Source organism: Puma concolor, chromosome D1 (assembly GCF_028749965.1).
Source record: "Puma concolor isolate L17-30 chromosome D1, mPumCon1.1.hap2, whole genome shotgun sequence".
Classification (NCBI taxonomy): Eukaryota; Metazoa; Chordata; class Mammalia; order Carnivora; family Felidae; genus Puma; species Puma concolor.
The window spans coordinates 3486556-3501518 of NC_141676.1; the positions used below are offsets into that span (position 1 = coordinate 3486556).

Here is a 14963-nt window from a genome sequence, read left to right on the forward strand (position 1 = left end):
GGGGTTTTACCAATTTTATTTCTAGACTTTTCACGTTTGTCTTTTGTTTTCTGCTGGCAACGTGCCGGTTACACGTCTGTGCTGGGAAACGCCGCAGGGTGCAACCGAAATACACACAGACCACAGCTGCCCACCCGCCAAGAGACCCTCACAGACTTGCTGGTCACAGGACAGACTCCGCTGTGCTCCCCGGACCGGCCACGGCCTTTGAGCACACACGACGTTTACACCCCCCCCACCAGGACAGACCGTCCCTCAAGGGCCCCGTTTGGTTCAGACACAGAGATGCCGCAGCCAGAAGGGTTGAGGTAAGCGGAGGCAGTGCTCCTGCAGGGGCGGGGCGGGTGGGGCGGGTTCGGGGCCTGCCAATGGCCTGGGAGCACACAGGCTGACCCCGCTGGGGCAGGGGCCGCAGATGGTGCAAATCCTTGGAGTCGAGCAGCGTGCCAGGCGACACGGGAACACGGCACTGTTAGCTGGCCTCACTGAGGCTTGGAGTCCTTTGACATTAGCATCACGCTGTACTGAAGAGAGCAACACACAGAAAACGCAGGTACAGAATGACAGATGCCACACGGCCGGAGCTGTAACCCGGTCCCGAAGCCGCTCTGAGCGTCCAGAATGACGGAGCCCCGCAGCACAGCACCACGCGGCACGTTAGGACACACTCGTCACAATAATTATAATAATGCAACTTTCATAGCTACACGCAAAGAACGACACGGCTGTAAAAACCACAGTGGTGGTACGTCCCAGGTCAGGAGGACAGCCCAGCATCACAGGCGCAGGGAGGAGGAGGCGGACGTGACCCGGGCCTCGGGGATGCCGGGCTGCGCGCACGAACGCGGCCCGGAGCCCATCCCGCCGGGCCCGTTTGGGGATCCCGTCCGCGTGTCTGTTCGCCGAAGCAGGAGGCCGCGGGCCAGACGGGGCCTGACCGCCTGGTCTACACATGGCTAAGAGAAGCATGAGGTATCGTGAAACAGGAACCTTTTTGGAATAGAGCAGTAATCACATTAAGTCAAAATTGATCACATAAAAAAAAAAAAAAATCTACAAAAAAAAAAGGCATCCTTAATACATTTTTCTATGAGAAAATTAAAACTAGAACATGGCAGTATATGACATCGTAAAACAAAACAAAACAAACTGATCCTCCAATAGCAGCAAAACAATGTGAAAGAGACACAGAAAAGCAACGTGAATCTGTTTCCAAACCGGGTGCTGGGAAGTCATCGGTAGCAGCGAATCAGGAAGCGGAGCGGCAGCCTGCCCGTCGCGTGGTCCCGCCCTCAGCCCTCCGCGCACACGCACCTCGCGCCCTCGCCAAGCACCAGCCCTGTGCTCTCGCTACCTCCCGACACTCCCTACGCAGTCGTTACAAAAAAGGTACACAGCCAAGATGTGCAAATTGTCTACGGGTTGCTAACCTTTCTTAAAAGGAGGGGACAAGGGGACAAGAATGTGGGGGGGGGGCTGAACTGGTTTCGAGTACCCTAATTTTCTGCCTAACTGATGCCTCTCGGATCGGGTTCCCGCCCTGGGAACCAAACGGCACAATCCGTGCTGTGTTTTTTTTCTCAGGACTTTTGTTCTCTCTCCTATAAAAAAGGACCTAACGGTTATACACTGTGTGAAACCCATAACACCAAAGGCAGAAAGTTGTGTGTGTGTGTGTGTGTGTGTGTGTGTTTAAATCAAGGGGAGATTACATTACTTTATAAATCATACTGGCCTTACGAACATCCTCTGCAATAAATATTCTTTTTAGCCTTAACTATAAATTATATATTTTAGTGTTTCAAAACCTCCCTAACCCTTAAACTACACCTTCTCGAGGTAAACCTTTAAAGGCCCCTACTCTCAAACACCAGTTGGCACCAAAAGATTCCTAAACTTACACTACCCTACAGAGAAAGAAACGCATCATCCTGGCAACGTAAGAATGCACTTCTTGACTGGAAGCTCGCCTTCGAGAACACCCCCTCTCGCTAACTCCACAGCGACATGCACTTGCCTCGCAATCCCGTCTGCACCCAAGTACGTGAATATTCCCAAACCATTCCATTAAGAAACTGCCCCCCCCCTCCACACACAACATAAACAGAGAGATTCGTTGAAAGTGCTTTGAAATGGAATGGTTCTAGAATATCGAGAAGGAAAAAATGGTTCTAGGGCACTGGAGAGGAAAAATGGTTCTAGAACGTCAAACAGGAAAAAGAGTTCTAGAACATTATAGAGGAGAAATGGTTCTAGAATATTGAGAAGGGGGGGTGGGGAAAGGAGCCGTGGATTTCACCTGGATGTGAGCAGGCTGTGGGTCTGTGGGGTGAGAAACCGGCATCTCCTAAACAGGCCACTACAAAAATATGAAGATTATAAAAATAGAATATATTACGTCGCGGTGGCGGGTTCTCTTTTACAGTAGCGCAGGCCAGGAGTCGGAGCTGGATTTCTGTGGCCGCCACGCCGGCCGGTGCCCGGCCACCCGCCCCGGGTCGGGCCACAGGCGGAGGGAGGGTCAGCACGCGGCCGTGCTGAGCTCTACGCTACGCTAACCGAGGTTACGCCAGCCACTGACAGGTGAGGAGGTTACGCGCCTACCTACGGGATAAAATGAACGCGCACAAATGACTTACTCATAAAGTGACTACATGCCCAAGCAAGCGAGTTGTGGGACGCCTAGAACCGCCTTAAAGCTGTGCTCCTTCAGAACAGCACACGAACACGTTTGCTACCTACGACCCTCTTCCGCTTCAGAAATGGTTTCTTGGCTTTTCTCTCGTTTTTACCGTGTTTTCATGCTTTTTTTTTTTTTTTTTTTTTTTTGCCGTCGTTTTGTTTTAAACACAGAAAGAATCAAATCTAATCCTCCCCTGCAGACTTGTTCCTTGTGTTAATGCCTATCCTTACGACACAGAGACACAAACACGTTCGCATACGACCTAGTTGATTATGGGGTATAAGGTTCTCTATTTTTGTAGCACAGCCTCCCCCCACCCCCTCCCCCCAGCTCAGGGTTATGCAAATACTATTTTTTTTCTCTCCTTTTTTTTTTCTTTTCTTTTTTTTTTTTTTTTTTAAGACAGCTTCTCGGATACTTTTTTTTTCTTTTGCTTATGTCAGAGACGGAAGGGAGAAAGAGCAAAGGAAAAAAAACGACAGTAAAGGAGAAGGAAGCTTTCCCTTCTGGTCGTGACCGGTCCTGGCGAGGAGCGGTCCTGTCCAGGGAGCACCCGGGGCCGGCCCCTCCCGCGCCACGCACGCGCGCCCTCAAATGTTCACGTCTCGAACGTCGGTGGGTGTGCAGGCCAGGTCGGCCTCCTCCTCCTCCTCCTCCTCCTCCGCCGCCTTGGGGTCTAGGCTCTGCTGCTGGGCCTGGCGCAGGCTGGACTCCAGCAGGGCCTCGATTTGCTCCTGGCACGCCCGGAGACAGTCCTGGCCAGACGGGAGACAGGGAGACGGGGGGGGGGGGGGGGGGGGGTGCTCAGAAGGGGGCCTGTGGTCAAGGCCCTCCTGCAAACGCCAAGACCTGGACCGCCTTGTGAAAGTGAGGCTAATCTAAAGCACTGCCTCCCCGCAGTCGGGTGGGGCCACTGCCCGAACCCCAGGACCCACGGGCATGGGCTCTGCTTGGCCCCCGGCTGCCCCGGCCTGAGGAGCCCCCACTCGGGTCCGAAGGCCCCGGAGGCCACAGGGCTGCCGGCTGTCTCCCGTGCCCACCTGGTGCCTCCCTGGCCTGCCCCGAGACCCCCTCTCCACCCCAGGACCCTGGCCCCCCACTGGAATCCCTCTGCCAGGCTCTCATCCTGGCTCCCTGTTCCCACCAGCCCGAACTCAGCGCTATTTGACCCAGGACAGAGAGGCCCTCTGAGCCCTGCTTTTGGGACTTAACCTCTGCCGTGTCAGCCCCTGCGGTGAACCCAGCCTTCCGAGATGAATGGCTGTCAAAAGCGTTAGGCCGTGCATGACTGAGAATGAGCGTTGGGTGGCCCCGGGGGGACTCGGACCCTCTATCCCCCTCTGTCCTCACCCGCTTGGCCTGCACCCTGGGAGACACGCTGGCCTGGCCCAGCGTGCACCCCCGCAATCCCGCGGCCCTCCTCTGCCAGCAATCACCCCGAGTTCTCGATGCCCAAGAAGTGATCTTGGGGAGTCCAGGGCTTCTCGTGGTCTCATGGTGGCCAGTCTCCCCGCAGCTCAAAAGTGCAGGTGTCAGGCTTTGTCCCAACCCTGGGATGCCACACTGGGGCTTCTTTTCTAGAACCGGGTAGTCTCTGGTCCAGCCCGGAAGACAGATCTGAGCCTTTCCCCAGAGGAACAGGTGAACCGCGGGCCCACCTGGGGAGGGTGCTGCGAAACGGGTGTCCAGTGCCCCAAGGAAGGGGATCCAGGCCAGCAAAGCTTCCGAGTGAACCCTGGGGGACCTGCCACGTTTACAGAGCCATACGCTTCCGCGCAGAGGGCTCTCCTACGCCACCGGTTCAGTATTTGTCGTGGCTGGTGAGGAAAGCGGTGTAGGTGCAAAAATTCAGTTTTACGGATGAGGAAACTGAGGCTCGAAAGGCCTGGTGTTGGACCCAGGGCAGAGGGTGCAGGGAGGGACTTGTTTCCTCCTCGCAGCCAGCAGCCTCGGCCCAGAAGAGCCGCCTCTGGCAGCCGGGAGCCAGCTCGGAGCAAGGGCAGACGCGGCTCATGCCCCAGGAATACGCAGGGCCCCGCCCGCCACCCGGTGTTTTCGCCGGGTGACCAGACTAGCGAATTGCAGCCTCAACCTATTTCTCCCCCGTCCTCAGCTGAGATCTTGTTTCAGATCTAACTGACACGATCTCTACGCAAATAAGGGGTCGTGCAGTGATTTCCTACAACTGTCTGTGCCCAGCACCGTCTGTGGGGTCTCTCTCTGAAGGGGAGAGGCAGGGGTCATCTTTCCAGGACACCCCATCCCTCTGGGGGGCCCAGGAAGCACTGAGACTGAGGGAGCCCCCCCCACCCCCCACTGCCTCCAGGAGCCGCCTGCTCCCAACAGGGAGATGAGCAAGCATGCCGCCTCCTCCAGGCGGCCGGCAGTGCTGGGCAGTGGACGGGCAAGCTTCTGCCCTGCAGCCCGGCTTTTCTTCCCCGAACCATGCGGGGAGGTGGCAGCCGCTAGGGCCCACGACGGAGCCTCCAGGCACTCGAGGGTGGGCCACCAGAAGGCAGCCCGCGTCCGAGCCAGACCCGGACCGGGGTCAGGGCGGTCACTGGCTCCCATAAGGCATGCCCAGCAGGGCCGAGGGCTGACCTGTCATCCTCGCTGGTCTAATCTGGTAAAGGCCACAAACCCTTGTAACTGTTATTTTCACTCTTTCTTTTAAGACAAAAACGGAATTGGGAATAAAACAATGGCATTTGTAAGCAGGAAGGACACCACGGACTCCAGCTCGGGCTGTAATAGCAGCAGGCACTCAGAAAGGGCCGTAAAACACAAGGTTGTCTCCACGGGCCTTTGTTGCGTCTGGAGACCTCACAGGAGCCCTTTTAAAGCCTCCATTTATGAGCCATCCGCATTGTTGCGCAGACAAAGCTGGACGGGGCCACAGCTCCACATGCCATTAGGGCACGGATCATTGACGGGCCTGCCTTGTGGCCCCGCTCCCTGGACGGCTCACCGGGAGGGGTTTATGGCTCCTGCCTGCTCCTGGGAAACCTGAGCACCCTCCTGGCCTGCCAGCAAGTACTGCGAGATGCTTCTCCTTCCAAAGGAGCCCCGGGAGGGTGGGGTGAGGCCGGCACCCGGTCAGCCTGGGGCCAGGGCTCTGTATGACCAGGTCCCTTGCGTCTGAACACAGGGCACCCCCCGCCCTCCCCTATCACGTTTGGGGGCCTTGGCATGAACCATGGCATTTCCCATCAAGGAACTGGCTTTGGACCCCCGGGTACTAGAAGTTTCTAGTACCCGGTTGCTGAGCAGGCCAGCCAAGCCAGCGTAGGAGCGGTGCAACCGATCGCTTACCGCGTCACACTTGATCACTTTGGAGAGGAACCGGGTGAGGCGCGGATAGGACAGGAAGCTGTTGGAGCTCCCCAGGGGCAGGCCTTGCACCGCGGCCAGCACGCTCCCCGCTGCCACCATGGAAGGCGGGTTGGAAATGAACTTCACGTCTGCAGAAGAAAGGGAGAGAGGCGAGGGGCTGTGAGCGGGCGGCGGCGGGGAGGGGGGCCTCCCCGGGACCCCGTGGTCCCACCAGCCCTGCATCAGGGTGCGGAGGCCGGGAGAGCACAAGCCGGGCCTGCATTGCACCCAGCTGGAGCTGGGACACCGGCAGAGAACAAACCGCAAAGGCCTGCGGGGAGGGGCGTCGCTATACTGGAGCCCTGGGAACGTGTTGCTTATTCACATTCTAAAAGGTGACAAACCTACAAGGGAGAAGGCATGCTGCGGGGCCACAGGGACTGGAGACGGGCCCGCCAGGCCTCCAGGGACCCAGCCTGTACTCTCGGAGGGGTGCACCTGTCTCACCTTCCCCAGGGCAGCCCTCTGGGCATGTGCAGGGGGCAGTGGTCAGTGGTCCTGCAGTGGTGGCCTTGGATGCTTATCCTCTGTTTATCTCCCTCCTGGGACGTGGCGTTACCTCATTACTCCACCCGCCAGTTGCCAGCATGCCGTCCCCTCTGCCCCAGGCACAGCTCAGCGAGGGCGGAACCCCTGCCTTTGCTCCCAGGGTGAGGCCAGCACTCGCCACACTTGTTACGGAAAGGTGGGAAAGCAGGAAGGATGTTTAAGCAGCCACGTGGTGCCCTGTGGGCTGCCGTTCTGTGACACAGAGCCAGGAATTCTTGGTGGGGGAGGCCACCGAGTTCTGAATCTCGATCGGGGGCTCAGCCCCTTTGCCTCATCTTACACGCATAGGGCACAAGACCAGGCTGGGTGAGCTGAGCGTGAAAGGAGGGGACCTCGTGGGCCAGGGTGCGTGTCCCCAGCAGCCTAGCTGAGGCTTCGTCCTGGGAGGAGACATCAGGCTGTACCGTTGCCAGCAAAGCAGGCTGGGGAAGAAAGGAGCCACCCTGGAGGGGGAACAGAGCCCGCTGCCGGGCACCGTGGAAACTTGAAAAAGAAATACCTAACAAGGCCCGCCCCCCTCTTTCCCTCTTTAAATGGGAGCATTTCCAGGGCGCCTGGATGGCTCAGTCGGTTAAGCGTCCGACTTTGGCCTAGGTCATGATCTTGCAATTTGTGAGTTTGTGAATTTGTGAGCCCCACGTCAGGCTCTGTGCCAACAGCTCAAAGCCTGAAGCCTGCTTCAGATTCTGCGTCTCCCTCTCTCTCTGCCCCTCCCCTGCTCATGCTGTCTCTCTCTGTCTCTCAAAAACAAATAAATGTTAAAAAAAAGTTTTAAAGAAAAAAATATATTAAATAAATGGTAGCATTTCCACCCAGTCTGAGCGGAGAGCCATGAATGAAAAGCTTGTCATTGAGGCACCTCAGGGCTGTAGGAGCACCTGGGTGGATCAGTCGGTTAAGCATCGACTTCGGCTCAGGTTGTGATCTCCCAGTTCCCAAGTTCAAGCCCTGCATCGGGCTTTCTGCTGTCAGCGCGGAGCCTGCTTGGGATCCCCTGTCCCCCCTGTTGTCTCCCCCTCCCCTGCTCACATGCATGCTCTCAAAAATAAACATTAAAAAAAAGTTGCTGCAGTCCCAGCAACAATTTGGTTGGAGCTCGAGACTCCCGTCCAAGACGGATGGTGTAATGGGAGGAGGGCTCGCTCCTGAAGCCCACGTCCCCACTGAAGCGTATGTGTGCATTTGCGGTGTGGGGCTTATGTGTGTAGATAAGGTATATGTGTGTGTGTGTGTGTGCACGTATGTAGGTAAGGAACAACCTGACTATATCGTCCAACACTTCGACTCGGCGCCCAGTGCAAAGAGCCTGGGGCCACTGCCAGAGCAGCCGCCGGGGCTGTGCGGGTTTGCTGACCCTTGCTCAGACCCATCCGTTAGACTCGATTTTTCTGTCCGCTTCCAGCAGCACCTGTAGTTTCTTTACCCAGCCCACTGCGATTCCCCGGAAGGCTCCAGTGCACACGCAGGCATATACGTTAACAGAAAACCCACCGCGGTGCGGATTGGGATACGTGCACATCTGCAGATACGCGGGAGGCCCAGTTTGCAGGCACACACAGCACGGAGAGCAGAGACACCCCCCCCCCCCACTCACGACACTGTTCAGCGGGACCCTGGCCCCGTGGCGGACAAAAACATCTATGGGGGCCTTTGCTTACACTTCCCCCTCACGCCAGTCTGTTTCTGTTTCTGAGCTGCCATCGCGTTACTCCAGAGAGAGTGGTCCCCTCGTGACCAAGGGCCCGGCTGCGCCTCGGCTATGTTGCAACCGTGCAGGTGAGGATTTGGACCGAGAATCTTTCCAAGGAGGGACATGGATGGGCAGGTGACCCTCTCCTCCCCCGGCCGCCTGTCTCCCGCAGTGGGGGGCGGGGGGGCCCGCCCTGGAGGTAATGCATGTGAAAAGCTGTCGCAGCCAGCCAGCCATCGCTGCACCTTCCCTCCGGGTGGACCCCAGGCACCGGGGCCTGGGATGCACCCTGCAGGCCCCAGGTTGGGGGCGGGGGGTGGTGGTGCTTGCTGGGCACGGTCTCAGAGGCCCCGCGTGCTTACGCACGGCGGCCCGCGGCAGCTGGACAGCCAGCACCAAAGCGCGTTTACAGCCTCCGCACCAGGCTCGCTCGCCTCACTGCCAGCACCCCACGAGGGCTCCACACCCCACTTCCGCGGGGTTCCGGGAGAGGGGAAACTCCAGGCTGCCCCAGCCATCCTGGGGGGGGAGGGTGTACAAGAACTGTTCCTTGCATGATCTCCAGGAAACTTTGCCATTTCTCTGAACCACTTTCAGCTCCTTAAAAGGCTGCCTGGAAGTCTCCGGAGGCCTCTGTCTTCTGAGGCGCCCCAGCCAGAGAACGCCTCCCTGCCTGCTTGAGGGGCTGGCCCCCGGAGGCCGAGGGGACGGCCCGCGGGAGGCTCCCTACCCCTGCCAGAGGGCTGGAGCCACCACCCCGCAGATCCGTCAGGGCCCATGGTGTGCCCCCCCACTCCCCTTGCTTGGAAAGGCTCAGAGGAGGGGTTCGTGCCTTGTGCAGGAGGACGAGCAGGGTGGAGAAGCCGGCAGACTCTCGCCTGACCCGGAAATCCCAGCCACCAGAGCACCCGGACAGCGGGAGGGTGCCGGGAGATGTCGGAACAGGGGCTCTACCGCTCCCGGGCAGTGAGTGAAAGAGGCCAACCTCCCCGCTTTGATGTTGCGTGGCCCACAGACTGGGGGAGCCCCACACGATGTCTGAGGCCTGACCCGGGGCGGAGGTGGCCCAGTGTGGAGCTGGCTGGGATGAGGACGTGGGTCCCCAGGCAGGGTTCTCCAGGTCTGCTGGGCCCAGTCCACGTGATCAGAGGGAGAAAGAAAGGGGTCGGCGTCAGGGTCAGGGCCCGGGGGAGACAAGGCAACACCAGGCGCGCGTCTGCCTGCCCTGACTTCTGAAAGGCTGGCTGTCCCAGGGCCCGGGCCAGGGCAGTGTCAGGCAGGGGCCTCCAGGGACCATCCAGAGCCCTGCCAGCGGGGGAGAAGACTGGCCCCCTGCTGCCAACCGTGGCGGCCCAAGCCCGGGCCGATCTGAAGCCCCTCCCAGGGCTCATCTGAGCCCAGCCGGCCGGAGGCACCCCTGGCGGGGCCTCTGGCGGCCAAGCTGTGCTGCTGGCCGCCCCCGCACGAGGGCTGCTGCTGGCCGCCCAGAGCACGTGGTGCAGGCACCGCGGGCCGGCACTCCCCACCCCTGTAGGCGCCCCTGGCAGGTGGCCCAGCCCGGGAGAGGCCAGAAGGGGGCCCCTTGAGGACATGGGGAAGGACTGGTGTGTGTGTGTGTGTGTGTGTGTGTGTGTGTGTGTGTGTGTTGGGGGGGGGTGGGAGGACGGGAGTGGGGAGGCAGGCTGGGCAGCCAAGGTCAACCTCTCTCAGCATGGAGTGGCCGCGGCCTGGCCACCCACCCACACCCATCCCCGAGGCGCTGCGTGGTGGCCGTGGCCAGTCTCCGCTGCCCGACCCCAGGAGGGCACCCCCCCCCCCAGCCCATCTAGCCCCAGCGCACAGCCCGAGGAAGGAAGAGGAGCCCCTGTGAGAGGCACCCCGGGAGACCGGGGCCAGCAGGACCCAGCTGCCCTACCTGTGGCACAGAGGGCGACGAAGGTCTGCGCGTGCTTCCGGATGATCTGTTTGTTCTCCTCAGCCACGGGCATTTTGGAGAGGAAGTGCTCGATGAAGTCGTGCGGGGTCATCGCGGCCAGGTTCCACTTGAGCTTGTTCACCAGGACCAGCTCCATTTGCTGTGAACGTGGGGTGACCCAGGGTAAAGAGAGGTGCAGGGGCAGCCCCTGCCCCTCCCCTCCGTGGGGCACGGCCCAGGAGAGAAGGGATAAGGGATGCTGGGGGCCCAGGAGGTGGGGGAGAGCAGGCCATCCCCAAAGAGGTCCCCAAAGAGAAAGTGACGTGGACAAAAAGGCCCACTGTTCCCAGGTCGGGCCCAAAAATGACCCCCACCTGGAACGCAAGACCTGGTAGCCAGCGCGGGTCGCCGGCGTCGTCGCCGCTAGAGGGCGCGCGCCGCCCACTTTTCGGCCGCGCTAGGGGCGCAGACGAGTGGGAGTGTGGGAGTCGGAGCGACCGTGAGCGGTGGGGCGCCGCAGCTGGGGGGCGGCGGGGGTCTCGCCCGCTCCTCGAGTGGGGGCCCCACCGAGCGGCCGCCCGCCCATGGGGCATAGGGAGTGTCGGCGGCCCGCGGGGCCTCCTGCCCTCTGCACCTCCCCCACCCCCGGGGTCCTGGGGGTCCTGGGGCGTCGGTGGGCGGTGGGGGGGGTCCCAGGTTACCAGCAGCTCGTCGGGCCGGATGGAGTTGTCAGTGTAGATGCACAGCTTCTCGGCCGTCAGGGGAATGGTCTCCTTCATCTTGGAGGCCACGAACATGCAGGTGGCCCCCAGCAGCTGCAGGCGGCTCTTTTTCACGGGCTCCAGCGACAGGAAGCGGTCCAGGTAGTTCATGGCCAGCGGGAAGACCTCTTCCTCGCACTTCTGCTCCTCACAGACCTGCCGGGGCACGGGGGCCGTGACCGCCGCCGCCGGGCCCCCTCCGCGGAGACCCCGCGGTCACCCCCTCCCCCCCCCCCCCCCCACCGGGCTCGCGCTGGGGCTACGGGTCGTCCCGAGCGCGCGGCGGGTCGGGGCAGGGGGCGGCAGAAGCGGCGGCTTGCCGCGCCCCCTCCCCGGCGTGTCCCCAGTGCCCACCCTCCCCGAAACTGAAAGGGAAAGTCCCAGCGAGGCTGGCACGGTGGGGGCGGGTGTGGGCACGGCTGGCGGCGTGCGCCGCGCGCGGGCGGCCGGCCCCGGGGACCCCGGCCCGCGTGGGTGCTCCGGGGACCGCCGGGCCGGGGCTCGCTCCAAATGGGGTGCGGGGCCGCGGGGCGGGCCGCGGGGCCGGGCGCCGCGCTCACAGCGCCTGCGAGACACAAAGGTGGCGTCCCAGGCCGCCGCGCCGCATTTCCCCAGACGTCATCTTTTCAAAAAATATTTAAAAATATTAAAAAAATAACTGAGTACATAAAAAACCCCTGAAAATGACCCTCGGGCGGCCCTTTACCCAGGCCGGGGGTCTAGAGCTCGTTGCAGACTCCGGGGAGAGCCCCAGGCATTCAAACTCGGTGGCCCCCCCTTCCCCCTGGGCGCGGGCGCCGTTTCCCTCTCGCAAGGGCACCACGCCGCACTTTCAAAAATTATTTTAAAATATCTGCGGGTCCCCCGGGCGCCCACCGGAGACCTGAAAATGTGCCCCGGGCCGCCGGCTTGCTCCAGGCAGGTCCCCCAAGCCAAGACCCCTGCAGACCGGGGTCAATCCCCAGCGTCTTGGGGGGCCACGCGACCTTGCAGCTCGGCGTGCTCTCCGGCCCAGGCTGGCCGTGCGGGGCGCCCCGGGACTCGCAGCTTGAACAAAGGGGCCCCTCTTCCCGAGCGGGGTCCCCCCCAAGCTGCCCGCGCTCCGTCCCCGCGCCCCTCCCTCCGGTTCCCGGCGGCCGCGCGGCCCCTCGCGGCGGCCCCAGCGCCTCGCCGGCCGCTCCCCGCCCCCACCCTGCCCCCAATTATTAATAAACACTTTTGCTTTGCAATAAAAGAACAAAGATGGCGCATAATACTGGCACGAGCGGCCCTTGCATACGTGTCCGTGGATATTAATTTAAAAATCAAATCTATGCCCCCTCCCCCTGGAGCAGGCGGCTCGCGGCCGTGCAGGCAGAGAGGAGGCGAGGGGGCTCGGGCTCAGGCAGGGGCCACAAAGGGCGCCCAGGCCGCCGGCCCGCACCCTCGAGCCAACTGGGGTGCCCCTGGCATTGGCTTTCCCCGAAGGGGACCCCTCCCCGACCGCTCCACCCCCACCCCCCGCCAGGATAGGGAATCTCAATTGACCCCACCCCCACCTCCTCCCCGTTCAAAAAATACCCACAATATCTATATATTGTGAAAATGCGGTTCCTAGCAACACCCCGGCAAACTTCAAAGTTGAGGTGGGAGAGAAGGGAGGGAGGCGAGCGGCAAAGAAATGTGGGTTTGGGCAACAAGTTGCAGGAAAGGTCCTAAGAAAGCGGCCCGAAGCCCCGCACCTCCAGCATCCAGGTGGCCACGATCTTCCGCATGGACGGCAGGATCTCCTTCTGCACACACTTGAAGTAGGACACCGAGGGCGCGCAGGTCTCCTCCGCCTTGAGCATGGCCCGCAGCACCCGGTCGTTGAGGAGGTTGGCATCGGGGTACGCCCGGCGGATGGTCTCCACCTCGCAGCATAAGAGTTGGTGTGCCATGGCTGGGGCTCTGCTGGGCGGCCTGGGGACGGCGGTGGGTCCCGGGTCGGTCCGCGCTGGGCTTTAGCTCCCGCTGTCCCGCGCTCCCTCGAGCTCGTCTGCCCCTCGCCGGAGCGCGCGGACGCTGCTGCTCGCTGCTACTGCGCCGACAGCCCTCTGGAGGCTCCAGGACTTTGCAACTTCCAACAAAACTCCCCTGTAGTCCGTGTGACGTTACTGTTGTTAAGCAGAGATCAAAGCCGGGCAGAGAATGGGAGCGGGCGGGGGGGAGGGGGGGCGGGCGCAGGGGGAGGGGGCGCGGGCTCCGAGCGCCGGGGAGCGGAGAGGGGCAGAGCCCAAAAGCCATCCCGGAGGCGCCGCGCCTGCCCCGCGGCGGAGTTGCCCCCGAAGCCTGGTTCTCATAGAAATGCAAATCGCCCGAGGCTGCCTTTCTCCCCGCCGGGGAAGAGGGGTGCAAGGGTGTCTGCCCTCCCCGGTGGGTCCCCTGGGATTTGGGGAGTGGGTGGAGGTGGCTTTGCAGGGGGGACAACGGGGGGGGGGTGGGCCACACGCAGCCAGGGGAGAGCGCATGGGGGGGGGGGGGACTCTGGGGCCCGGCGACACCCTATACACGAGCCGGGAGAATGGGCGCATTTCCGAAAACGCCACGAGGGCACCCACGGGCGGACAGGCGGCCAAGGAATCTCAGCGTCTGCATCTTCTTTCATTTTCATTAACACGTGTAAATTTCAGGAACCATTTAGCATTCAGGGACGCGGAGCAGAGTCCGCGACCCTGGTGGAGGCTTCATTCCCCGCGCGAGGGGGGGTCGTTGCAAATGCCCGAAGGGGTATCCCTAAACCCTAAAGGGATTTCAGCCTAGCATGAGCTCGCTCAAAAAATAAAATAAATAAAATAAATGCCCGAAAATTCCAGCAGCAGCCCAAGATGGTGGCCAGCATTTCCTTCATCCTGTCCTCCTCGCCTGGGGGATCTGCGAGTTGGCTCCCTACCTTGACCAGTACATCCTTTTAGGGATCCCCAATCTCCCCAGCCCCCCACCCCCGTCCCGGCAATTTAACAGCTAGAAAAACACCCTGGATGGAAGGCTGCGAAAACAAGTTGTCTCTGTCCTGCCTCATTTTTTAATTAAAAATAAATTAAATCGTTGGAAATATTAGTCGCGTCTCTGTGACAAGACCACCAGAAGCTTCCTAATCGGTTTTGCTGGGGGGTGTGGACACCTCTGCACCTTTTACAATCAGCCCCGGGCTGCATTCGTGAGCCTGTGGGGGGATGGCAGGGGCTGGCAAAAATTAGAACAATTCCAAGTTAAAGAAATGGGTGTACTGATCTGGTTTTAAACAAAATCTATACGTATTTGTGGTTATACCAGAGGGAACCCAATGTTATCGCTAAACTAAGAGATATACAAAAGAACACAGAAAAGTGGTCTTAAAAAAGTTTTTAAGATTTAGTCTTCTTCGGTTGCCTTTTTTTTTTAAATAAAAGGACATTTTGCCCTGTCTTAACTTTTAAAAAAAGTTTTTACACTACCTGCCCCCACTTAAGAAAACTTCATTTACTTCCCTCTGGACATAGTGGAGCGTCATCAAACCGTCGTATCCTCTTAGCAGTAAAGGCTCAAAAAATACGGATGAAAAAGCCCCCTCCCCTTCGCCAAGGGCACACGCAGCAAGACAGGACCCCCCCCCCCCCCCCACTTCCAGGGCTGATTCTTCCCGCTCCCCCTCCCCCGCCGGGTATTAGGGTTACGAATATTCCGGGTCCAGGAGGGTAATTACCCCCGGCTCACGCCTCGTAAGCGGTGGGTGGCCCGGGCGGGGAGCGCCCACCGCCGTGTCCCCCCTCCCCGGGCACCCACGCTCAACTTCGCCCCGGGCACGCCGGTGCCTCGCAGCAGCAGCCCGCGCACGAGGGCGGCCCGACTGCTTTTTCATTCATAAAATCCCGACCGGGCGGCTGCCCCGATGATTTATGGGGCTGCGCGCTCTCACCGGGCCGCTTCTGCCCCGGGGGGCGAGGGGACCGAGCCCCGCGAGCGCCTCGGTCCGGTCCGGCCCGGGGCGGCGGG

At 60.7% G+C, this 14963-nt stretch overlaps 1 protein-coding gene and 1 long non-coding RNA gene across 2 annotated transcripts; one reads left to right on the top strand and one right to left on the bottom strand.

Annotated features, from left to right (window-relative positions):
* On the bottom strand, positions 1-13082 carry CCND1 (cyclin D1). The gene is made up of 5 exons (XM_086676656.1): positions 12692-13082; positions 10911-11126; positions 10210-10369; positions 5996-6144; positions 1-3438 (listed from the first exon to the last, which is right to left on the bottom strand). The coding sequence occupies exons 1-5, from the start codon at positions 12887-12889 to the stop codon at positions 3274-3276; spliced, it is 888 nt and encodes a 295-aa protein (XP_086532782.1). The 5' UTR covers positions 12890-13082; the 3' UTR covers positions 1-3273.
* Positions 177-7420, top strand: LOC147576315 (uncharacterized). Its single transcript, XR_015240653.1, has 2 exons — positions 177-308; positions 5359-7420. It is a non-coding gene; the product is annotated as an uncharacterized LOC147576315 (long non-coding RNA).
* Positions 13083-14963: the final 1881 nt, after the last annotated feature.

Excerpts from the sequence above, each read along its gene's own strand:
- CCND1 (XM_086676656.1), bottom strand. The coding sequence starts at position 12,889 with ATGGCACACCAACTCTTATGCTGCGAGGTGGAGACCATCCGCCGGGCG. Across the intron at positions 11,127-12,691 it reads TGGCCACCTGGATGCTGGAG|GTCTGTGAGGAGCAGAAGTG; the intron begins GTGCGGGGCTTC and ends GTGCCCCGGCAG. Across the intron at positions 3,439-5,995 it reads AAGTGATCAAGTGTGACGCG|GACTGTCTCCGGGCGTGCCA; the intron begins GTAAGCGATCGG and ends CCGTCTGGCCAG.